The 27,261-nt window shown below is 42.9% G+C and overlaps 1 protein-coding gene across 1 annotated transcript in view; it reads left to right on the top strand.

Moving 5' to 3' along the window:
- The window catches only part of LOC112229230 (gamma-aminobutyric acid type B receptor subunit 2-like), a 363,149-nt gene that overhangs the window by 206,585 nt on the left and 129,303 nt on the right, over positions 1-27,261 (top strand). Inside the window, exons 4-7 of the mRNA XM_042310315.1 lie at positions 5,140-5,241; positions 17,000-17,065; positions 17,325-17,513; positions 18,203-18,445. Coding sequence (XP_042166249.1) covers positions 5,140-5,241; positions 17,000-17,065; positions 17,325-17,513; positions 18,203-18,445 — 600 coding nt within the window. The remainder of the gene's footprint in view (positions 1-5,139; positions 5,242-16,999; positions 17,066-17,324; positions 17,514-18,202; positions 18,446-27,261) is intronic.

Below are 27,261 nucleotides of genomic sequence, written 5' to 3'. Positions count from 1 at the left end.
GCCATAGATGTGTTGACGTTGAGACTGCTGTTTTGCAGGTACTATTTAATGAAGCTGCCAGTTGAGGACTTGTGAGGCGTCTGTTTCTCAAACTAGACACTAATGTACTTGTCCTCTTGCTCAGTTGTGCACTGGGGTCTCCCACTCCTCTTTCTATTCTGGTTAGAGACAGTTTGCACTGTTCTGTGAAGGGAGTAGTACACAGCGTTGTACGAGATCTTCAGTTTCTTGGCAACTTCTCACATGGAATAGCCTTCATTTCTCAGAACAAGAATAGACTGACGAGTTTCAGAAGAAACTTTGCTTCTGGCCATTTTGAGCCTGTAATCGAACCCACAACTGCTGATGCTCCAGATACTCAACTAATCTAAAGAAGGACAGTTTTATTGCTTCTTTAACTTCTTGGCGCACCCATCCCGTTAGCAGGATAATTTTCGGCAACAGCCGCTGAATTACAGAGTGCCAAATTAACTTACTGCAAATATTTAATTTTCATAAAATCACAAGTGCAATATAGCAAAACACAGTTTAGCTTGTTGTTAATCCACCTGGCGTGTCAGATAAAAAAAAAATTAAAAGCTTTTCGGCGAAAGCTATCCAAGCGTTTGTTAGGACATCTCTCTCAGCAGACAAAACATTACAAACAGCTAGCATCAAACTAGATTGGTCACGAAAGTCAAAAAAGCAATAAAATGAATTTCTTACCTTTGATGATCTTCGGATGTTTGCACTCACGAGACTCCCGGTTACAAAATACATTTTCCTTTTGTTCCATAAAGATTATTTTAAAATCCAAAAACCTTCATTTGGTTGGCACGTTATGTTCAGAAATCCACACGCTCGAGCGGTGAGAACGGGGCAGACGAAAATTCCAAATAGTATCGTAAAGTTCGTAGAAACATGTCAAACGTTTTTTATAATCAATCCTCAGGTTGTTTTTACAATAAATAATCAATAATATTTCAACCGGAGCGTAGCTTTTTCAATAGGAGTGAGAGAGAAAATGTCTGTTCCAAGCTGCTCACGCATGCAAAACTCTGCTGGCACCCAGCCATCTAATGGTGCGATGTGATCATTTTTCTGAATAAAAGCCTGAAACTATGCCTAAAGACTGTTCACACCATGTGGAAGCCATAGGAAAAGAAATCTGGTTGATATCCCTTTAAATGGAGGGAAGGCATGTAATGGAACAGAGAGGTTTCAGGAAAAACAACACTTCCTGGTTGGATTTTCCTCAGGTTTTCGCCTGCAATATCAGTTCTGTTATACTCACAGACAATATTTTGACAGTTTTGGAAACGTTAGAGTGTTTTCTATCCTCATCTGACAATTATATGCATATTCTAGATTCTGGGCCTGAGAAATAGGCAGTTTCATTTGGGTACGTTTTTCATCCAAACATCAAAATACTGCTCCCTACACTCAAGAGGTTAATCAGGACAACAATGTTCAGCTGTGCTAACATAATTCCAAAAGGGTTTTCTAATGATAAATTAGCTTTTTAAAATGATAAACTTGGATTAGCTAACACAACGTGACATTGGAACACAGGAGTGATGGTTGCTGATAATGGGTCTCTGTACGCCTATGTAGATATTCCATAAAAAAATGTGCATTTTCCAGCTACAACAGTCATTTACAACATTAACAATGTCTACACTGTATTTCTGATCAATTTTATGTTATTTTAATGGACAAAAAAACGTGCTTTTCTTTCAAAAACAAGGACATTTCTAAGTGACCCCAAACTTTTGAACAATAGTGTATGTATAGTATATATATATGTGTGTGTGATGGGATATATAGACATTATGGACAGTATAGGTTAGAATATGTAGTATATGTGAAGAATACGTAGAATAGAATAGTATATGTATGTACTCCTGAGTGGTGCAGCGGTCTAAGGCACTGCATCTCAGTGCTAGAGTTGTCACTACAGACCCTGGTTCAATTCCAGGCTGTTTCACAACCGGCTGTGATTGGGAGTCCCATAGGTTGGCGCACAATTGTCTCAGCGTCGTCTGGGTTAGGGTTTGGCTGTGGTAGGCCGTCGTTGTAAATAAGAATTTGTTCTTAACTGACTTGCCTAATTAAATAAAGGTTAAATAAATATATGCAGCAATACAGTATATACATATGAAATGGGTATAACAGTGTGTTAACATTATTAAAGTGACCAGCCTTTAAGGTACCAGGTGGTAGCCGACTATGGTCAGGGCAGGATACTGGGTGGATGCAGGCTAGTGATGACTATTTAACAGTCTCATGGCCTTAAGATAGTATTGGTATAGAAGTCAAAATTCTGGTATCATGACAACAATACTGTAAATACAGACCCACTGCATGGTGCACACAAACACACTGTGCTCTCCACAGCTCACTACTGTGGACTGGTGTTCAGTAATGGCTCTGCCGTGTGTGTGTGTGTGTGTGTGTGTGTGTGTGTGTGTGTGTGTGTGTGTGAACACCGTGTCTCTGTTTGTATAAATGGCTGAGGTGGGTTTTGTGTGTCTAATGGAAAGTTAATGTGTTTGAATTGGGGACTTCACAATGGAAGACGTCTCCGGGAGCTTATTTAATGTGTTTTTGTGAATATAAAGTAGCTGTTATTCAACTAAGATACACACATTAAATTGCAAGAAAAACATGTTCACACACACACAGGCACACACACACACACACACACACACACAAAAACACACAAAACACACACACACAGGCGCACACACAGGCGCACAGGCGCACACACACGCACACACACACACACACACACACACACACACACACACACACACACACACACACACACACACACACACACACACACACACACACACACACACACACACACAGAGAGACAGAGAGAGAGAGAGACATACACACACATACACTCACACGCACATACACACACATACACAACCACCTACACACACACTCATAACTCACTCTCATGGAACCATGTTGTCTAACTTTCCTTAAACACTCTGCTACGTGTAGACAACAGCAGGGCAGCATTACTGGATCAATACAACCTGGCTTTGCTCTTCAGGAATAATAAGTCAACTCAGAGCAGACAAGCTAGTACATTGTCTTCTGATGGTCTCCAGGATCTACAGGCCCAAATCAGACATAAACAAGGAGACACTTGCACACGCTGACAGACGGTTTCCTTCTCTTTCTCAAGCTCTTTCTTTTAGTTAGATGTAGTGTTCCTTCCATTCCTGATGGAAGTGGACAAATCCATCTGCGGTGTGTTTGCATTCATGTGATCTTGCACACGTTCCTACATGTGTGTGTGTGTTGACCTGGCCTTAGTTCAACAGTGAATATTGTTGTAGCTGGGATAAATACTGGACATTTAGCATAAAGGAATTGGTGGTTGAGTTATAGCTAGGAGTTTGTGAGATAATGAATCAGGAAGAATGAGAGGACTGCATGCCTAGGTTGCGTCCCAAATGGCACCCTACTCCCTGTGTGTAGTGCACTACTTTTGACCAGAGCTGTATAGGTTTCCCTATGGTCCCTGGTAAGAACTAGTGCACTACATAGGGAATAGGGTGCCATTTGGGACACCGCCATGGTGTAGTCCACAGTAAGATGAACCACTACGGGAGTCAACATGGCACAGGGAGGCAAACCACTTCCTCTTCACACCATTATCTACCTCCCTACAGCCATTACCTACCACTGTGATGGCTCAATGCATCAAATATATATTGGCCTCCCAATGAATTTAGACCAGTAGGTGGCCAATATGTCCTAGATATGCTGTTTACAAGTAAAGTAGACTGACTGAAGCACAAACATGCATTCCCACAGACACACGCACACACACACACACCCCACACAATGACCACATGGTTCTAAAAGCCTTTTTCACCTGCCTAGCTATCACTGTAGTACACTGTAGTGTTTCCTGTAGCTAACTCACAATGCTTCCTGTTTATGTGTCTATTCTGGTTCACTTGACAGGTCACCACAGCGTTAACTGCATTATGCATTTCATCACATCATACTGTAGCGTACTCACCACCCTCCATGGCTGGGCCTTCTGTGGTTACTAACCCACTAACCCTCTGGAGTTCCCCTCTCGCCGAGACGGCCGGTCAGCCTTCTGCTGCACCCCTCCTCCCTTCCTCCCTGGAGCCATGCAGCCCCTCTGCTTAACTCTTCACTTTAAGAGGTCTCTTCTCTCTACCTTAATCTCTCTCTCTCTCTCTCTCTCTCTCTCTCTCTCTCTAGCTCTCACTCTCCCTCTCTCTCTCTCTCTCTCTCTCTCTCTCTCTCTCCCTCTTTCTCTCTCTCTCTTGCTTTCTCTCTCTCTTCGCTCATACACACATGGGGCTACTATGAGACACACAGTATGCATTACCTCTCAACAAATAGGGATCTTTCTATACCCTACTGTGTCTCCCCCATGCTGCATTCAGCAGTAACAGCTGCATGTTTTCCCCCAGTGTCCCTAAAATACCACTAAGTCAACATTAGCTCAGCAGCATTAGCTAAGAAACAAACGCAGCTTACTGCCTCCTCGGCTTATTATCGAGTGCTTGAGACTCGACGGGAACCAAGGAGCAATTTTCCTTTCTGGAATAGTTTCTGCTGGGGGGATACAGAGACTAAATTAAGGGATAAATAACTGAAGTCTGTCCATATCTCAGAAGGGGTGCAGGGTCCACTGGAGATGGTCCACGGGCAGGATGCTTCCAGACTGATCTGGAATCAGTTAGAAATGGTCTGCTTCCCAAATGGCACCATATTCCATATGTAGTGCACTACTTTTGACCAGGGCAATAGGAATGGGGTGCCATTTGGGAGACAGATAGACAACAGGGATATTGTTGTGAGCAGAACAGTGCAATTAGACCTTACTGTGTCTCTGGCTGGACAACACCAACTAGTATCCCCTCTAACTCACTGTCTGGTCTTGTTCCTCTCAAGGTTTCTTCCTAATAAGGAGCTTTTGCTTACCACTGTCTACTGCCTCTCCTCGGCCTCTTTGGGGTGTAGGCCCTGAAAGCTGTTAGTAAGCAACTAAGAATTTACGGATGTGTAAAGAAAGCACTATAAAAATAAGACCTGATATGAGGATGACTCTGTTTCTCTCTCTCCCTCTCTCTGTCTTTGTCTTTCTCTCAGGTGAGGAATGACTTGACCAATGAGCTGGAGAAGGCAGACATCCAGATTGCTGACACCGAGAGCTTCTCCAACGACCCCTGTGTCAATGTCAAGAAGCTCAAGGTGAGTGAGCCACAGAACAGGTTATTGTACTGTCCAATAGGGCCGGGACGATACCAGTATTGCGATACTTGTTAGTATCGTGTCAAGGAAACAAAACACGAAGCAGATTTCTTTAACAGTCCTAATGTTGGAAACAAACATTATTGAATTATTTTCCAAGCTGTAGTGCACAATATTTTACATACAGCATGTTTTTAAAGAAAGAAAGAGTTCGCTGCGTGTTTTCTTTTTGAAAATGTACTGTACAAATACCTACCTTACTGCAGAAGTATTTACTGTAATCATTATACAACAGTACTGCAGAGGTGCTTACTGTGATAACTATACCGGGCGGCAGAGTAGCCTAGTGGTTAGAGCGTTGGACTAGTAACCGGAAGGTTGCAAGTTCTAACCCCCGAGCTGACAAGGTACAAAATCTGTCATTCTGCCCCTGGACAGGCAGTTAACCCACTATTCCTAGGCTGTCATTGAAAATAAGAATTTGTTCTTAACTGACTTGCCTAGTAAAATAAAGGTAAAAAAAAAGTACTGCAGAGATTGGCCTTGATACAGTATTACTTGATATTAATGTAGTAACACCGGTTTGTTTTTGAACCTTTCTGTATTCACTGGAGTAAATGAACTGTAGGTCACATATAGCATCAGATGTATTATATAGCCTAACATGGCTTTGTTTCCTCATCACTTGCAGTATATTTTACAGTACCAATACCAGCAGTATATTTAACAGGACCAAGACCAGCAGTATATTTTATAGGACCAAGACCAGCAGTATATTTAACAGGACCAAGACCAGCAGTATATTTTACAGGACCAAGACCAGCAGTATATTTTACAGGACCAAGACCAGCAGTATATTTAACAGGACCAAGACCAGCAGTATATTTAACAGGACCAAGACCAGCAGTATATTTAACAGTACCAAGACCAGCAGTATATTTTACAGGACCAAGACCAGCAGTATATTTAACAGGACCAAGACCAGCAGTATATTTAACAGGACCAAGACCAGCAGTATATTTTACAGGACCAAGACCAGCAGTATATTTTACAGGACCAAGACCAGCAGTATATTTAACAGGACCAAGACCAGCAGTATATTTTACAGGACCAAGACCAGCAGTATATTTAACAGTACCAAGACCAGCAGTATATTTAACAGGACCAAGACCAGCAGTATATTTAACAGGACCAAGACCAGCAGTATATTTTACAGGACCAAGACCAGCAGTATATTTAACAGGACCAAGACCAGCAGTATATTTTACAGGACCAAGACCAGCAGTATATTTAACAGTACCAAGAGCAGCAGTATATTTTACAGGACCAAGACCAGCAGTATATTTAACAGGACCAAGACCAGTAGTATATTTTACAGGACCAAGACCAGCAGTATATTTAACAGGACCAAGACCAGCAGTATATTTTACAGGACCAAGACCAGCAGTATATTTTACAGGACCAAGACCAGCAGTATATTTTACAGGACCAAGACCAGCAGTATATTTAACAGGACCAAGACCAGCAGTATATTTTACAGGACCAAGACCAGCAGTATATTTAACAGGACCAAGACCAGCAGTATATTTTACAGGACCAAGACCAGCAGTATATTTAACAGTACCAAGACCAGCAGTATATTTAACAGGACCAAGACCAGCAGTATATTTAACAGGACCAAGACCAGCAGTATATTTTACAGGACCAAGACCAGCAGTATATTTAACAGGACCAAGACCAGCAGTATATTTTACAGGACCAAGACCAGCAGTATATTTAACAGTACCAAGAGCAGCAGTATATCTTACAGGACCAAGACCAGCAGTATATTTAACAGTGCCAACACCAGCAGTATATTTAACAGGACCAAAACCAGTAGTATTTTTTACAGGACCAAGACCAGCAGTATATTTAACAGGACCAAGACCAGTAGTATATTTTACAGGACCAAGACCAGCAGTATATTTAACAGTACCAAGAGCAGCAGTATATTTTACAGGACCAAGACCAGCAGTATATTTTACAGGACCAAGACCAGTAGTATATTTTACAGGACCAAGACCAGCAGTATATTTAACAGTACCAAGACCAGCAGTATATTTTACAGGACCAAGACCACCAGTATATTTTACAGGACCAAGACCAGGAGTATATTTTACAGGGCCAAGACGAGCAGTATATTTAACAGGACCAAGACCAGCAGTATATTTTAAAGGACCAAAACTAGCAGTACATTTACAGGACCAAGACCAGCAGTATATTTAACAGGACCAAGACCAGTAGTATATTTTACAGGACCAAGACCAGCAGTATATTTTACAGGACCAAGACCAGCAGTATATTTTACAGGACCAAGAGCAGCAGTATATTTTACAGGACCAAGAGCAGCAGTATATTTAACAGGACCAAGACCAGCAGTATATTTAACAGTACCAAGAGCAGGAGTATATTTTACAGGACCAAGACCAGCAGTATATTTTACAGGACCAAGACCAGCAGTATATTTTACAGGACCAAGAGCAGCAGTATATTTAACAGGACCAAGACCAGCAGTATATTTAACAGGACCAAGACCAGTAGTATATTTTACAGGACCAAGACCAGCAGTATATTTAACAGTACCAAGAGCAGGAGTATATTTTACAGGACCAAGACCAGCAGTATATTTAACAGGACCAAGACCAGCAGTATATTTAACAGGACCAAGACCAGCAGTATATTTAACAGGACCAAGACCAGCAGTATATTTAACAGGACCAAGACCAGCAGTATATTTAACAGGACCAAGACCAGACCAGCAGTATATTTAACAGGACCAAGACCAGCAGTATATTTAACAGGACCAAGACCAGCAGTATATTTAACAGGACCAAGACCAGCAGTATATTTAACAGGACCAAGACCAGCAGTATATTTAACAGGACCAAGACCAGCAGTATATTTAACAGGACCAAGACCAGTAGTATATTTAACAGGACCAAGACCAGCAGTATATTTAACAGGACCAAGACCAGCAGTATATTTAACAGGACCAAGACCAGTAGTATATTTAACAGGACCAAGACCAGCAGTATATTTAACAGGACCAAGACCAGCAGTATATTTAACAGGACCAAGACCAGCAGTATATTTAACAGGACCAAGACCAGCAGTATATTTAACAGGACCAAGACCAGTAGTATATTTAACAGGACCAAGACCAGCAGTATATTTAACAGTACCAAGAGCAGCAGTATATTTTACAGGACCAAGACCAGCAGTATATTTAACAGTGCCAACACCAGCAGTATATTTTACTGTCCGGTTCACACTGGTGTCTGTCTCTCTCTCTCTCTCTCTCTCTCTCTCTCTTTCTCTCTTTCTCTCTCTCTCTCTCTCTCTCTCACACACACACACACACACACACACACACACACACACACACACACACACACACACACACACACACACACAAACTCTCTCTGTCTATCTCTCACACTCACACACTTGCTGTGACCCCGTGAACCCAAAGTGGATCTGCAATGTCTGATTATAACGGGAAATAAAAAAATGTCAACTTCATTTTCATCATCTCCAACACCAAGTGTTTTCTGGGAAATCATCAACCAAATAGTAGACAATTAGTATGCAATTAGTAGACAATGCCTACTCACAGCTGGTCAAAATCACACGAGTCACACTGATGATGTCATTGGAAACCCTTCTCTCCCTCAATCTTTTTTTACTACAAAATATAGAAACGCATCACAGATGTTGATGTTGGGGTGGTGCTGGAGATGATGAATATGAAGTTGAAAAAGTTTTCCTTTTAGTCCCTCACTCCCCCAGGCCTCTCAGCTCTCACAACATGTGTCTAAGGCCCTCACTCCCCCAGGCCTCTCAGCTCTCACAACACGTGTCTAAGGCCCTCACTCCCCCAGGCCTCTCAGCTCTCACAACACGTGTCTAAGGCCCTCACACCCCCAGGCCTCTCAGCTCTCACAACACGTGTCTAAGGCCCTCACACCCCAGGCCCCTCAGCTCTCACAGCACTGTCTATGGCCCTCAATCCACAGTCCTCTCAGCTCTCACAGCACTGTCTATGGCCCTCAATCCACAGTCCTCTCAGCTCTCACAGCACTGTCTATGGCCCTCACTTCACAGTCCTCTCAGCTCTCACAACACATGTCTAAGGCCCTCACTCCACAGTCCTCTCAGCTCTCTAATCAACTCACATCACATAAGAGATGGCAAAGCCTCAAACTGCCACACACACACGTACACGCATGCACACATACACACACACAGAGAATGTGAACGATGAGCCTTCTTAAAATATACATGTATGTGTGTGAAGCTGACATTTTAAGCTGACACCCTGGTCCTTGATCAGAGTTAAAATGAAAATGATTATTCGTACTGCTTTGCAATATCTTAAAGTCCTCTTTCTGGGATGTGACGGGCTGTGACGGCTCTGACACCCGATTTGTTAGCTCCTGTATCATTTCTCCATTCGGTTGATGTGTGTAGCCGCTAATAGCCACTAATAGACTGTAGTTTACTTCTATAGTAGTGATTAATATTCCTAGAGAGAGAACAGCAGTCAGATGCTGTCCACGGTGCTGAAACAGATAACCACCATTAGATAGGGACTGTATTGTACAGGGGCTGTTTCTTTGTAGCTGTGTGGCTTGTTCTTCCTTTTAATCTCCCATTCACACAATCTGTCTTCCCTCTCTTTTTTCTCTCTCTCTCTCTCTCTCTCTCGCTCTCTCTTTCACATACACACACACACACTCTGTCTCCTCTCTGCACTTTCCATCTGTCTCTCTCTCTCATTCTCTCTCTTTCTCACATTCAAACCCTTTCTTTCTCTCTTTCATTCCATCTGTCTCTCTCTCTCGCACGCACGCACGCACTCACTCACTCACTCACTCACTCACTCACTCACTCACTCACTCACTCACTCACTCACTCACTCACTCACTCACTCACTCACTCACTCACTGTACAGCTCCTCAGGATGGATTAAGAACAGAGAGTTAGCTCCTCAACAGGGAGAGATTAACCTTAACTTGTCCAATAAGAAATGCTTGTTTTAATAAAAAGCATTTTCGGTTTCAAAACTTTTTGCTACGGTTTGCTACGGTTTGCTACGTTGTTCACTAATGAATAAACCCCAGCTATATTACATTCCCCACATGCACATAACATCTAACATCCAACATCTTCAATGGAATTACCACTTCATCAACTAAAGATACAACTGAAAATGAAAACAGGACACTGCGATAACCAATTCTGCTATTTGTGTTATTTTGTGACATTAATAGCTTCTCCAACACTTTGTAGCCTGATATTGAAAGTTGCGTCACAAATGGTACCCTGTTCACTTCATAGTGTACTATGTTTGGCCAGGGCCTATAGGAAAGAGTGCCATTTGGGAGCTACTGTGTGTCTCACTTGGTAGAGCATGACACTTGCAACGCTAGGGTCGTGGGTTTGATTCCCATGGGGGACGAGTATGAGAATGTGTACACTCACACATCAGTATCATACCTCTTTGTTTAGTTCCCATCAGCCTAATCCAGTTGTTCGATGACAATGGATCTGGTATGTATACTGACCTAATACCTTACTGTTAGAGCAGGGGTCTTCAACAGTCTCCAGTCCTGTTTGTGAATGTACACACTGTATACATTTAAATGGATGTGGGTGAATGTTTTGTTGTATGAGGTGAGGCTGGGGATAATATATGGTGCATAAGGAAAGTATTCAGACCCCTGTACGTTTTCCACATCTTGTTACAACTACAGCCTTATTCTAAAATGGATTAAATTATTTATTTTTCTCATCAATTTACACACAATACCCCGCAATGACGAAGCAAAAACAGGTTTTTCTAAACTTTTGAAAATGTATTAAAAATTAAAAAACAAAATACCTTATTTTAGACTCTGTGCTATGAGACTCGAAATTGAGCTCAGTTGCATCCTGTTTCCATTGATCATCTTTGAGATGTTTCTACAACTTGATTGGAGTTCACCTGTGGTAAATTCGATTGATTGGATATTGTTTGGAAAGACACACACCTGTCTATATAAGGTCTCACAGTTGACAGTGCATGTCAGAGCAAAAACCAAGCCATGAGGTCGAAGGAATTGGCCATAGAGCTCCGAGACAGGATTGTGTCGAGGCACAAATCTGGGGAAGGGTACCAAACCAATCTGCAGCTTTGAAGGTCCCCAAGAACACAGTGGCCTCCATCATTCTTAAATGGAAGAAGTTTGGAACCACCAAGAGCCACCAAACTGAGCAATCGGGGGAAAAGGGCCTTTGTCAGGGAGGTGACCAAAAACTCGATGGTCACTCTGACAACACTCCAGAGTTCCTCTGTGGAGATGGGAGAACCTTCCAGAAGGACAACCATCTCTGCAGCACTCCACCAACCAGGCTTCATGGTAGAGTGCCCAGACGGAAGCCACTCAGTAAAAGGTACATGACAGCCCGCTTAGAGTTTGTCAAAAGGTACCTAAATTACTCTCACACCATGAGAAACATGATTCTCTGGTCTGATGAAACCAAAATGAAACTCTTTGGCCTGAATGCTAAGCGTCACGTCTGGAGAAAACCTGGCATCATCCCTACGGTGAAGCATGGTGGTGACAGCATCATGCTGTGGGAATGTTTTTCAGCAGCAGGGGCTGCAAGACTAGTCATTATCGAGGGAAAGATGAACAGAGCAAAGTACAGAAAGTTCCTTGATGAAAACCTGCTCCAAAGCGCTCAGGACCTCAGACTGGGGCGAAGGTTCACCTTCCAACAGGACAACGACCCTAAGCACACAGCCAAGACAAAAAAGCTGTGCAGTGACGCTCCCCGTCCAACCTGACAGAGCTTGAGAGGATCTGCAGACAAGAATGGGAGAAACTCCCCAAATACAGGTGTGCCAAGCTTGTAGCATCATACCCAAGAAGATGAGGCTGTAATCGCTGCCAATGGGGCTTCAACAAAGTGCTGAGTAAGGGGTGTGAATACTTATTTCAGTTTTTTATTTTGTTTCTTCACGAGCCTGTGGCACTCTGCCAGACACCTGGCTCAATCCGCTCTCATTCAGCCCCCCTTCATAGTAGAAGCCTCAAACAAAGTTCTATAGACTGTTGACATCTAGTGGAAGCCTTGTGAAGTGCAATATGACCCCATTTACACTGTATATTGGAATAGCAAAGAGTTGAAAACCTACAAACCTCAGATTTCCCATTTCCTGGTTGGATTTTTCTCAGGGTTTCGCCTGCCATATGAGTTCTGTTATACTCACAGACATCATTCAAACAGTTTTAGAAACTTCAGAGTCTTTGCTATCCAATACTACTAATAATATGCATATATTAGAATCTGGGACATAGTAGCAGGTGGTTTACTCTGGGCACATTCATCCAAGCTACTCAATACTGCCCCCCTGTCACCAAGAAGTTAAAGTACGGTAGCTATGTGTAACAGTTCCACCTGCAACTAGCACCACATGTCAATTACAAACCAGTATTGAGAATTGTCACACTGAAACTCGGAGACCTCTAGTCCGGGGCCCATTTTTCACATCGTGGAACCAAATACAGTATGAAGCCCAATTTTCCCCTGGGTCCAGGAACAGAGCATGGTGAATGGTGCCAGGTCTCTCTGTGCTGGAATTGTCCATCTCCACTTCCCTAACAGCTGGAGTCATTTTGGTTAAGTGCCTTCCTCCAGGGAACAGCGGCACCATTCAGGCCCAGGAGGACCAGAGCCCAGCGAGATCCAGGTTCAACCCGAGCCAAAGGGGTTCTGAAAAAGAAAAGTGGCTTCAAAGCAGAGTTGTCCACACAAAAGCTCCAACTATTCTGCTTGCTCCCAGCATGCACTCTGGCTCTGAGTACAGTCCAATGCAACATTGTAGGTATTGTGGGGCAGGGTGGCCCCCTACAGTCGATTGACGCACCCGTGCTTCAATCTAATTAACATATACTGAAAAAATGGAAGTGTTTTAATTAAATGCAACATGAAACAATTTCAAAGATTTTACTGAGTTACAGTTCATATAAGAAAATCTGTACATTTAAATAAATTGCCCTAAAGGCCCTAATCTATGGATTTCACATGACGAGGCAGGGGTGCAGCCGTTGAGGGGACTTGGAGGGCATAGGCCCACCCACTTGGCCACCAGTTGGGAGGCCCTATGCCCTCCAAAAAAGCTGCAGGAACAACACACATAGGGGTGCGTGTGTGTGTGTGTGTGTGTCTGTGTCTGAGTGTCATCAACTTCCAGCAGGCAGCCAAGTTTGCTTTCACTCAGTCAGAATGTATGTTAGTTTCATATTTTTTCCCTAACCTTGGCCCACTTGGTAGATATTTTGCACATTGATAGCTTGATAGCAAACCGCCCTTACGGTGTGATTAATCATAGTAGGTGGCAGCAGCAATCTAAATGATCAGACCAAGAACATATGAGGAAGAGTGATCGGGTGAAATTATGAAGTGAGTGGATGGAGAAATACAGCTTCACTCTATCCAATCAGAGAAGCAGGATCAACGTACAGCCCACACTTCTCAAACTAGGCAAACTAGCCAGTTTGTTATTTAGACCAGGCACATGACTGACTCAAAGACAGTACAGTATGGTTTAGAAACTCTGACTGAGTGACATTTTCGGTTGTTTTACTTCACAGAAATGTATGGACTTTTACAGTTGAAGTTAAGTCAAATCAAATCAAAATCAAATCAAATTGATTTATAAATAAATTTGATTTGATTTGATTTATATAGCCCTTCGTACATCAGCTGATATCTCAAAGTGCTGTACAGAAACCCAGCCTAAAACCCCAAACAGCAAGCAATGCAGGTGTAGAAGCACGGTGGCTAGGAAAAACTACCTAGAAAGGCCAAAACCTAGGAAGAAACCTAGAGAGGAACCAGGCTATGTGGGGTGGCCAGTCCTCTTCTGGCTGTGCCGGGTGGAGATTATAACAGAACATGGCCAAGATGTTCAAATGTTCATAAATGACCAGCATGGTCGAATAATAATAAGGCAGAACAGTTGAAACTGGAGCAGCAGCACAGTCAGGTGGAAGTTGAAACTGGAGCAGCAGCATGGCCAGGTGGACTGGGGACAGCAAGGAGTCATCATGTCAGGTAGTCCTGGGGCATGGTCCTAGGGCTCAGGTCCTCCGAGAGAGAGAAAGAAAGAGAGAAGGAGAGAATTAGAGAACGCACACTTAGATTCACACAGGACACCGAATAGGACAGGAGAAGTACTCCAGATATAACAAACTGACCCCAGCCCCCCCGACACATAAACTACTGCAGCATAAATACTGTAATACTGTTAAGTAATTTCACTGATGGCAAAATCATTTATGTTGAGGAAGAAATGTATAAATTGTTTTTGTCACAGCAATTATGGACTCTAAGGAAGATTATTTCATTATGGCGCAAAGGGAAATGAAAGGTTTTTGACCAAATTAATTTCTGTCCCATATAGTAGCCACCCTCTACCTACATTTCAGTCAACCATTGGAAAATGCATAGCGGGCAACATCGAAAATGCTTTGGCCTGTATAGCCACGAGATCTATACAAATGTTATAAAGCACCCATAGCATGTCACAATGATAGCGGGCATATCGATGATATATCAATGTTGTATATTTCAGAGAAAGTCTATGATTGTTTATTGCATTACTTGACAGATATTGACCAGGGTCACTAGACAATCTATGCTTTTTCACTAAATGAACAGTGTAATGTAATGTATTGTTGGCAATAGAAAAGACCATTCACTGTTGCTATGGTTCAAGAAATCCTCATAGAAATCCTTCATCAGTCAAAACGGACCTTTTCTAGACTTGATGCCTTTGGCTTAAGTTGCTTCCTAAATGGCACCCTATTCCCTTCTGTACATAGTGCACTACATTTGACCGGGGCCCATAGGGAATAGGGGGAAATTTGAGATACAGCTTGAGTCTTGCTCTGAGCAGTGTTTTGATAGACTTGTAGAGTCCGGCACCTGAGTCAAGCTTCACTTTCAGTCATGGCCTTCCGGTTTCAAGATGAATCGAATGGTTTGTGTGTGATTGTATGGGTTGGGGCAGTCTATGCAGTGCACCACCAACACAGAGTAGTGACAGATTGCTCTTCTCGGATGGAGACCCGGGAACCTCCAATGCTCCTACAGAAGAGCTGGTAAATGATTTACTAACCTAATCAGCTAGTATGTGCTCTCAATTCAATGCAGATCTCTCCTTCTGGCCCAGTGGATAGGAAACAATTCTCACTGTTGACAGTAATGGCTGAGTTGTCATTGGTGGATAGTTGCTGCCTGTGATATTGCTGCCTGTTTGCCTGACCTCTGCCCTATAGCCAGCTAAGAAACACCCCAAGTGCATCCTAAATGGCACCCTATTCCCTTTATAGTGCACTACTTTTGATCAGAGCCATATGGTCATGGTTGAAAGTTGTGCACTATTGTTAAGGAAATAGCGTGCCATTTGGAACAAAGAACACCACCCACATCAGCAGGCCAGTTCCCTGTTGTCCTTACACATCACTGATGAGGTGAAAATCACACTGATGTGATAATCTTCAAATGACTGGTTGGAATTGAATAATAACAAATAAGTAATTTAATCACAATCAATATTCCTGCGCAGTTTGTAAGTTTGTAAATTCCACTTTAAATTGTCAGAATTTATTCATCTTATCTCAAAATGCATCAAAACCTACACAAATGTTCATTATTTATAATCTACATAACAATTCACATTTCCTTTTGCTGCAGGATTATTTTCCCTCTGTGAGAAACTGGTCAAATTAAGATTGTACATCTTTAAAGTGCCTATATCACATGTTTAATTTCAATACACAATCAAATACTCACGCTACAACAGCTATTTCTTTTGTTTAGGAATACTTAATGTGGTGATATTTGCATAGAATATGTATATTATGCAACATGCAGTATTGTGATATAACTACTGCTAATGATTAGCTTCTCTTGTAGCCAATCATTTCTCTTTCACTTGTAGTGGAAGACTGACACATCTCTTTAGCTGGTTGTAGTGGAAGACTGACACATCTCTTTAGCTGCTTGTGGAGGAAGACTGACACATCTCTTTAGCTGGTTGTAGTGGAAGACTGACACATCTCTTTAGCTGGTTGTAGTGGAAGACTGACACATCTCTTTAGCTGGTTGTAGAGGAAAACTGACACATCTCTTTAGCTGGTTGTAGAGGAAGACTTACTCATCTCTTTAGCTGGTTGTAGTGGAAGACTTACTCATCTCTTTAGCTGGTTGTAGAGGAAGACTGACACATCTCTTTAGCTGGTTGTAGAGGAAGACTGACTCATCTCTTTAGCTGGTTGTAGAGGAAGACTGACTCATCTCTTTAGCTGGTTGTAGAGGAAGACTTACTCATCTCTTTAGCTGGTTGTAGAGGAAGACTGACACATCTCTTTAGCTGGTTGTAGTGAAAGCCTGACACATCTCTTTAGCTGGTTGTAGTGGAAGACTGACACATCTCTTTAGCTGGTTGTAGAAGAAGACTGACTCATCTCTTTAGCTGGTTGTAGAGGAAGACTGACACATCTCTTTAGCTGGTTGTAGAGGAAGACTGACACATCTCTTTAGCTGGTTGTAGTGGAAGACTGACACATCTCTTTAGCTGGTTGTAGTGGAAGACTGACACATCTCTTTAGCCGCTTATAGTGTAAGACTGACATATCTCCTGTTTGTTATGTCATCTCTATAGGATAATGATGTGAGGATCATTATCGGACAGTTTGATGAGAATCTGGCCTCCAAAGTATTCTGCTGTGTGAGTATTGTTCCACACACACACACACACACACACACACACACACACACACACGCACACGCACACGCACACACACACACACATCAAGTTGTCATGGGGGCTGCAGATGTGTGGTGTGATATCCATAATGAGCTTCAGTAAAAGCTGAAAGCCTATTTATATTGACATTATTGATTGGTATTGAAGGTGTGTTCTTGTGTGTGGTGTGTGTTTACGTCAACATGCCTGTGTGCGTACTAACTGAACATCCCTCCCCCAGGCATACAACCTGAACATGTATGGTAGTAAGTACCAGTGGATCATACCAGGCTGGTACCAGGGGAACTGGTGGGAGCAGGCCAACTCCACCAACTGCACCACCAGGAAGCTGCTAACCGCTATGGAGGGATACATTGCTGTGGACTTTGAACCGCTCAGCGCGAAACAGGTCAAGGGCATCTCTGGAAGGGTGAGCGTTCCATTGAACATGCTATTTAGTCTACACCTGCGTCCAAAATGGCACCCTGCTTTCCTTTTATAGTGTGCTACTTTTGACCAGGTCCATAGTGCTCTGGTAAAAAGTAGTGCACTATGTAGGGGATAGGGTGCCATTAGGGACACAGTCCTATCTAAACTCTTTCCCTAGATTCAGACAACTAAGAAGTAACATATTGATGAATTGATTATCCCCTCTTTCCCCCTAGATTGACACCTAAGGAGTAGGATGATGATTAAATGACTATCCTCTCTCTCTCTACATCCAGACACCTAAGGAGTAGGATGATGATTAAATGACCATCCTCTCTCTCTCTCTACATCCAGACATCTAAGGAGTAGGATGATGATTAAATGACTATCCTCTCTCTCTCTACATCCAGACACCTAAGGAGTAGGATGATGATTAAATGACTATCCTCTCTCTCTCTACATCCAGACACCTAAGGAGTAGGATGATGATTAAATGACTATCCTCTCTCTCTCTACATCCAGACACCTAAGGAGTAGGATGATGATTAAATGACTATCCTCTCTCTCTCTACATCCAGACACCTAAGGAGTAGGATGTTGATTAAATGACTATCCTCTCTCTCTCTACATCCAGATACCTAAGGAGTAGGATGTTGATTAAATGACTATCCTCTCTCTCTCTACATCCAGACACCTAAGGAGTACGAGAGGGAGTACAGTAAAGAGCTGCAGCAGAAGGGAGTGGAGCCCTCGAAGTACCATGGCTTCGCCTACGATGGGATCTGGGTGATAGCTAAGACCCTGACCCGCGTCATGGATTTACTGCAGCACAAGGAGAGGCAGGACATGTACCACAACTTCACCGTGGACGACCGGGAGGTGGGCAGGCTGGTGCTGGACGTCATGAACGAAACCAACTTCTATGGCGTCACGGTGAGTCAATGGACTTTTCCTGATATAAGAGTGTACTTAACAATAATCTGCCTCACGTTACAGAAACAGGAGATAGACTAGTAGTGTCCTGTCTAGAGGGTGAATTTAATGATTAATCTGCCTCACGTTACAGAAACAGGAGATAGACTAGTGTCCTGTCTAGAGGGTGAATTTAATCATTAATCTGCCTCACGTTACAGAAACAGGAGATAGACTCCTGGTTTGTATAGGCCATTCTGCCTCACATTACAGAAACAGGAGATAGACTCCTGGTTTGTATAGGCCATTCTGCCTCACATTACAGAAACAGGAGATAGACTCCTGGTTTGTATAGGCCATTCGGCCTCACATTACAGAAACAGGACATAGACTCCTGGTTTGTATAGGCCATTCGGCCTCACATTACAGAAACAGGAGATAGACTCCTGGTTTGTATAGGCCATTCGGCCTCACATTACAGAAACAGGAGATAGACTCCTGGTTTGTATAGGCCATTCGGCCTCACATTACAGAAACAGGAGATAGACTCCTGGTTTGTATAGGCCATTCGGCCTCACGTTACAGAAACAGGAGATAGACTCCTGGTTTGTATAGGCCATTCTGCCTCACATTACAGAAACAGGAGATAGACTCCTGGTTTGTATAGGCCATTCTGCCTGGGACATGGCTTGCTTTGACATGAGGAAGGGTAATGGTGATTCATTAGGGAACATGTGTTATTAATATTATAATGAATAACAGAAATATAATACACTGAGTATACCAAACATTAGGAACACCTTCCTAATATTGAGTTGCACCCCCCCCCTTTGCCCTCAGAACAGCCTCAATTCGTCAGGGCATGGACTCTACAAGTCGAAAGCGTTCCACAGGGATGCTAGCCCATGTTGACTCCAAATCTTCTCACAGTTGTGTCAAGTTGGCTGGATGTCCTTTGGGGGGTGAACCATTCTTGATACACAAGGGAAAATGTTGAGCGTGAAAAACATCCATCCATGTCTGAGGACGTTGGGAGATGATGTGGAAACCGGCCACTAGGGGCAACAGTGAGCGCTGTTACCTTCAAGTAGGTCTGGTGTTGTGGATGGGGATGGTAGATGGGCGTAAGAATCTGCCTCTGATTCTAAAGGTTGCAAGTTCAAATCCAGCAATAGAAAGTTTATTTTTTATATTTTTGTTTTAAGCCTATCCCAAACCGTAACCTGTCAGAATTAGACGTGTAGCCATGTTTAAGAAGGGTTTAAGGTTAACTCCAAATTCGTAAGGTTAGGCATTCAATCTGAATGGTGACTGTGAGAGCTAGTAACACAATCCACCACTACTATAACAACCCCCTCTAAATATTTAATAAACACTTTTTTTCAAACTTAAAACCGGTGCGATTCAGGTACCAAATTGTGTTAGAGAAGATGTGTGTGTGTGTTTGTGTGTGTGTGTGTGTGTGTACGCGTGTGCGTGTGCAGGATACGGCCACAGGCTGAGAGGGATGGTTAGATAGAGGAATAGAAAAAGGAAAAATCAGAGAGGAAAAAATAAAGAGGGAGAAAGAGGAGGAAAGCGAAGGAGAAACAGAGTGAGAAAGAGGTTAGTGAAGGAGAAATAGAGGGAGAAAGAGGAATAGTGAAGGAGAAATAGAGGGAGAAAGAGGAATAGTGAAGGAGAAATAGAGGGAGAAAGAGGAATAGTGAAGGAGAAACAGAGGGAGAAAGAGGAATAGTGAAGGAGAAACAGAGGGAGAAAGAGGTTAGTGAAGGAGAAATAGAGGGAGAAAGAGGAATAGTGAAGGAGAAATAGAGGGAGAAAGAGGAATAGTGAAGGAGAAATAGAGGGAGAAAGAGGAATAGTGAAGGAGAAATAGAGGGAGAAAGAGGAATAGTGAAGGAGAAATAGAGGGAGAAAGAGGTTAGTGAAGGAGAAATAGAGGGAGAAAGAGGAATAGTGAAGGAGAAAAGAGGTAGAAGGAGAAATAGAAAAAGAGGAATAGTGAAGGAGAAATAGAGGGAGAAAGAGGAATAGTGAAGGAGAAACAGAGTGAGAAAGAGGTTAGTGAAGGAGAAATAGAGGGAGAAAGAGGAATAGTGAAGGAGAAATAGAGGGAGAAAGAGGAATAGTGAAGGAGAAATAGAGTGAGAAAGAGGAATAGTGAAGGAGAAATAGAGGGAGAAAGAGGAATAGTGAAGGAGAAATTGAGGGAGAAAGAGGAGGAAAGCGAAGGAGAAACAGAGTGAGAAAGAGGTTAGTGAAGGAGAAATAGAGGGAGAAAGAGGAATAGTGAAGGAGAAATAGAGGGAGAAAGACGAATAGTGAAGGAGAAATAGAGGGAGAAAGAGGAATAGTGAAGGAGAAATAGAGGGAGAAAGAGGAATAGTGAAGGAGAAATAGAGGGAGAAAGAGGTATAGTGTAGGAGAAATAGAGGGAGAAAGAGGAATAGTGAAGGAGGAATAGAGGGAGAAAGAGGAATAGTGAAGGAGAAATAGAGGGAGAAAGAGGAATATCGAAGGAGAAACAGAGTGAGAAAGAGGTTAGTGAAGGAGAAATAGAGGGAGAAAGAGGAATAGTGAAGGAGAAATAGAGGGAGAAAGAGGAATAGTGAAGGAGAAATAGAGGGAGAAAGAGGAGGAAAGCGAAGGAGAAACAGAGTGAGAAAGAGGTTAGTGAAGGAGAAATAGAGGGAGAAAGAGGAATAGTGAAGGAGAAATAGAGGGAAAAAGAGGAATAGTGAAGGAGAAATAGAGGGAGAAATAGGAATAGTGAAGGAGAAATAGAGGGAGAAAGAGGTATAGTGTAGGAGAAATAGAGGGAGAAAGAGGAATAGTGAAGGAGAAATAGAGGGAGAAAGACGAATAGTGAAGGAGAAATAGAGGGAGAAAGAGGAATAGTGAAGGAGAAATAGAGGGAGAAAGAGGAATAGTGAAGGAGAAATAGAGGGAGAAAGAGGAATAGTGAAGGAGAAATAGAGGGAGAAAGAGGAATAGTGAAGGAGAAATAGAGGGAGAAAGAGGAATAGTGAAGGAAAAATAGAGGGAGAAAGAGGAATAGTGAAGGAGAAATAGAGGGAGAAAGAGGTATAGTGTAGGAGAAATAGAGGGAGAAAGAGGAATAGTGAAGGAGAAATAGAGGGAGAAAGAGGAATAGTGAAGGAGAAATAGAGGGAGAAAGAGGTATAGTGTAGGAGAAATAGAGGGAGAAAGAGGAATAGTGAAGGAGAAATAGAGGGAGAAAGAGGTATAGTGTAGGAGAAATAGAGGGAGAAAGAGGAATAGTGAAGGAGAAATAGAGGGAGAAAGAGGAAAATAGTAGTGAGGAGAAATAGAGGGAAAATTAGTGAAATAGAGAGAGAAGAAATAGAGGGAGAAAGAGGAATAGTGAAGGAGAAATAGAGGGAGAAAGAGGAATAGTGAAGGAGAAATAGAGGGAGAAAGAGGAATAGTGAAGGAGAAATAGAGGGAGAAAGAGGAATAGTGAAGGAGAAATAGAGGGAGAAAGAGGAATAGTGAAGGAGAAATAGAGGGAGAAAGAGGAATAGTGAAGGAGAAATAGAGGAAAAGAAATAGAGGAATAGTGTGAAGGAGAAATAGAGGAGAAAGAATAGAGGAAAATAGAGGGAGAAAGAGGTATGTGTAGGAGAAATAGAGGGAGAAAGAGGAATAGTGAAGGAGAAATAGAGGGAGAAAGAATAGTGAGGAATAGTGTGAAGGAGAAATAGAGGAAATAGAGAAAGAGGAATAGTGAAGGAGAAATAGAGGGAGAAAGAGGAATAGTGTAGGAGAAATAGAGGGAGAAAGAGGAATAGTGAAGGAGAAATAGAGGGAGAAAGAGGAATAGTGAAGGAGAAATAGAGGGAGAAAGAGGAATAGTGAAGGAGAAAATAGAGGGAGAAAGAGGAATAGTGAAGGAGAAAGAAGAGGGAGAAATAGAGAGGAATAGTGAAGGAGAAATAGAGGGAGAAAGAGGAATAGTGAGGAGAAATAGAGAGAAAGAGAAAGTGAGGAGAAATAGAGGAGAAAGAGGAATAGTGAAGGAGAAATAGAGGGAGAAAGAGGAATAGTGAAGGAGAAATAGAGGGAGAAAGAGGAATAGTGAAGGAGAAATAGAGGAAAAGAAAGAGGAAAATAGTGTGTAAGGAGAAATAGAGGAAGAAAGAGGAATAGTGAAGGAGAAATAGAGGGAGAAAGAGGTATAGTGTAGGAGAAATAGAGGGAGAAAGAGGAATAGTGAAGGAGAAAGAGGAATAGTGTAGGAGAAATAGAGGAAGAAAGAGGAATAGTGAAGGAGAAATAGAGGGAGAAAGAGGAATAGTGAAGGAGAAATAGAGGAAGAAAGAGGAATAGTGAAGGAGAAATAGAGGGAGAAAGAGGAATAGTGAAGGAGAGCTGGGTGAAGAGGTAGAGCGGAAAAGAGAGAGAGATTGTGTCATAACCCGTATTGAGAGCGGAGAAAAGGTTGACCTCCCTCGGGGCATTACAGTACACAATAGTCCTCCTGAGCCTCTCCGTAACCCCCACCCCACTGTGACCTCTCTCTCCCCCAGTTCCCTCTGCCTCTCTGGGGTGAAGTGGGCTGCCAGTAGGCCAGTCCCTGGAGGCTGCTGGAGAACAGAGGCAGGGAGGATGACATGGATAGCCCAGATAGCCTCTTCTCCCTGGGGGCCCCTCTGCCAGGGTGGCTGCCTGAGCTGCGTGTCTCTGTTTGTGTGCGTGCTTGTCTCCAGGGGGATAACATACAGCACCACTATTACCATCTATTCAGAAAGCAGCACAGAAGGCGCACTGTATTGCTGCATTGCATATTCACTGTATTGCTGCATTGCATATTCACTGTATTGCATAATGTGATGTCAGCCGCATACCACTCTGCATCCCACTGCTGGCTTTCCTCAGAAGCTAAGCAGGGTTGGTCCTGGTTGGTCCCTGGATGGGAGACCAGATGATGTTGGATTAGTGTTGAAGTAGGAGATACTCTTTCCTCTGGTCTAGAACAATATCCCAATGCCCTGGGGCAGTGATTGGGGACACTGCCCTGTGTAGGGTGCCGTCTTTCAGATGGGACGTTAAACGGGTGTCCTGACTCTCTGAGGTTACAAAAGAGCCCATAGAGCACTTATTGTAAGAGCAGGGATGTTAACTCCGATGTCCTGGCTAAATTCCCAATCGGGCCCTCAAACCATCACAGCCACCTAGTCATCCCCCTGTAACTATTCCCCAGGTTGTTGCTGTAAATGAGAATGTGGTCTCAAGTCAACTTACCTTGTCAAAAAAAACAACAGTTTAACAAAAATACCTGAAGTGGTATTTCAGAAATAATATACCACAGTTGCTCCAGGTCTATAAGAGGCTAATACTCTGGAGTAATGTATTACTTATCTTCCCACCACTATGATTGTTGGTCCTTCTGATAACTGTACAGGGATTACAGTACATGGAACGAGGTTATAAAAAAGCTTGTTATTTGTGTGTATTTAAGTGCCATATCAGATCAGAAAATACCATTGGTTTGTTGATGTGCCTTTATGAAGCGTCAGCATATAGGTGTGTATTTCCATTACAGGGAATCATGATGAACACACACACTATACCCAATACCTCATCGTGGCTCTGTGTTACCACCCACACACACATCACCCATGTCCTACACCCACATGGAGAGCCACCGTCTCACTGCCATAACTACCCCAGCGTGAACCACAACAAGTGGTACTAGTTTGGCAAGTCAGTTTCACCACTAAAACCAAACTCCTTTCTGTATGTTCACCCTGTCCCTTCCCTTCTAATCCCTACATAGTGAACATAGTGGGGCTTGTGTGTGTGTGTGTGTTTGTGTGTCTGTGTGTGTGTGTGTGTTTGTGTGTCTGTGTGTGTGTGCGCAATGCTTGTATGCCTGTGCGTGCACACTGATTGTGTGTAAATGTGTTTCGTGCACGTGCGCGCGAGTGTAAACACTGATTGTGTGTGTGTGTGTGTGTGTGTGTGTGTGTGTGTGTGTGTGTGTGTGTGTGTGTGTGTGTGATTGTGTGTGATTGTGTGTGTGTGTGTAAACACTGACACTGAATGTGTGTGTGTGTGTGTGTGTGTGTGTGTGTGTGTGTGTGTGTGTGTGTGTGTGTGTGTGTGTGTGTGTGTGTGTGTGTGTGTGTGTGTGTGTGTGTGTGTAAGCACTGGTTGTGTATTTGTGTGTGTGTCAGGTTAGAACACAGCCATCCACATGGCAGTCTGATGTGTTCTCTGGGTGCGGCCTGCTATTGATCTAGTCTAGTGGCAGAGCAATAGAGGAAGTCAAACATTAGCTCAGAGAAGCCTCCAGGGCTTGGCCAGGGCTGTTAGCAGCACAGATGAACATGTACAGTGGAATTCCTCCTCTTCATCTATTGCCTGGAGGGAAGAGGAAACCGAGGAGACAGGGGTTCTGATCTCAAGTAGTACCCTTTGGCCTGTGTAGTGCATTACTTTTTCTATTTGTATTTATTATGGATCCCCATTAGGGGGTCATTTTAAAAACATTACAGTACATTCATATCAGATTTCACAACATTAAGTGTGTGCCCTCAGGCCTCTACTCTACTACCACATATCTACAACACAAAATCCATGTGTGTATAGTGTTTATGCATGTGTTCCATAACGTGTATTTGTATCTGTTTTTTAAATCTAATTTTACTGTTGGCATGAGTTACTTGATGTGGAATAGAGTTCCATGTAGTCATGGCTCTATGTAGTACTGTGCGCCTCCCATAATCTGTTCTGGACTTGGGGACTGTGAAGAGACCTCTTGTGGCATGTCTTGAGGGGTATGCATGGGTGTCCGATGCATTCAACATGTCAATAACTCTCACAAATACAAGTAGTGATTAAGTCAATCTCTCCTCCACTTTGAGCCAGGGGAGATTGACATGCATATTATTAATGTTAGCTCTCTGTGTACATCCAAGGGCCAGCAGTGCTGCCCTGTTCTGAGCCAGCCGTGCTGCCCTGTTCTGAGCCAGCCGTGCTGCCCTGTTCTGAGCCAATGGGCTAAACCTCCACCTTTGGCATTTCAGATTTTTCTGTAAATCTTATAACCGTGTATTGCTACCGCTGTATCATCAAAGGTATTATCTAAGTGAGTTTCAGAGATTGTCAGAATATGAATGTCATCTGTTACTAGCCAATTATTGATTTCCTGAACCTTGTTTCTTATGGTAATGTGGGCTATTTTTAACACTTTTCTGGAATGCTTGGTTGTTTTCTTGCTTTACTGGGAAGCTTAACAGAGGTAAACATGCTCTGGTTATTTTTATTAGTGCAGGATGAGTTGTACACAGTGGACTTCCTAGTAGGGCACACCACCTCAGTGCTAACAGTGTTACACTGGTTCATATGCATATGATTACTGCGTACAATAGCTGTAGGATCAATAGAGGCATTCAGGGCAGTTAGAGGGACATAAATTAGGTTACTAACATAGTGTCTTCCAACGCCCCTGGTATAATGTGCATTTTCTGAAGCATTAGGACAACTCAACGACACAATGGTAGGGATTAACTGAGCTGGGCTTGGGTCATTGATAAATCATTGTCTCAACACAGCCTTATAATGCTGTGAAAGGATCCAGGAACCCAAATGAGTCCTCATAATACGAGCTTTGTTTCCAGAAGGAAGGACCTATAGGATAGGGACCATAGAGGCCCTGGTCAAAAGTAGTTCACTATATAGGGAATAGGGTGCTATTTGCACGCACCCAGTGATGCTAGATAGGCATGGTCAGATCAGTGTGTGTACAGGTCTAATCAGTAGCATAAGCAGTGTTACACGCACAGTTCTCAGTACAATATGCTGTGATTATGGGATGAAGAGCTATACCTTTAGCAAATAAATCTAGAGGGATTGAGACTCCAGTGGCCTGTTCTGCTACTACTGTACCAGTGTATTGGTCTCAGTGTCTCCTGCCTATGGCTGGTGTCACAGCCTGAGGGCAGTGAGTCCTTACAGGCGGACACAGAGAGGTGTGTGTGTATGCACGTGTGTGTGTATGCAACCTAATTTCATCACCTCTGGCTGCTGTGATCCCCCTCCTGGGAACCCCCTCCTTTCACACCTGCAGCCCACAACTGGAACCTCTGTCTGGGAAAATATGTTCCTTCTTCAGTTCCTACCTTTCCTCACCTCCAGAAACAAAGTAGCAGAGTGATACCGCCATCTCACCTCCACAAACGCAGTGATACCACCCTCATCAACAAGGACAGGCTGGGTGTCTGAGTCCCAGAGAGAGCTGTTAGTCTGGGTCAACTCCCTCCCTCCCCCAGCTCAACCAGAGCTCCAGGAGAATGTGGGAGGGACATTTGATCAGAAATAATGACAACTATTAATATTATTTTATTTATCTGCAATTAGTGAAATATAAATATAATGTTTTAGAAATAAAACACCCAATATTGATTGTGCATACTGACATATATTTGTTTTCTATATATTTTTGTGGATATTTTTTTTAACCCCGGTCTCCGGAGGAGTTGGGTGCCTTACCGCTAGACCACAGGCTCTGCACATAGTTTACTCATATTTCTATAGTAAACACTACTTTCAAGTGCACTTCACTCCCACACACACACGTACTTAACCAGGGCATAATTATACATGACCCTAAGCATGATGGGATGTTTATTGCTTAATAAACTCAGGAAGCACCTGCTTTCAATATACTGTGTATCCCTTTATTTTGACAGTTACATGTAGGTAGCACACTCTCTGAGATTACACTTTCAGTCACATCTTAAAGGTCCAATGCCGCCCTTTTTATATTAATATCAAATCATTTCTGGGTAACAATTAAGTACCTCACT

Source organism: Oncorhynchus tshawytscha, linkage group LG31, assembly GCF_018296145.1.
Source record: "Oncorhynchus tshawytscha isolate Ot180627B linkage group LG31, Otsh_v2.0, whole genome shotgun sequence".
Lineage (NCBI taxonomy): Eukaryota > Metazoa > Chordata > Actinopteri > Salmoniformes > Salmonidae > Oncorhynchus > Oncorhynchus tshawytscha.
The sequence above is the reverse complement of the archived record's forward strand: the minus strand, read 5'-3'. Positions and strand labels throughout refer to the sequence as shown.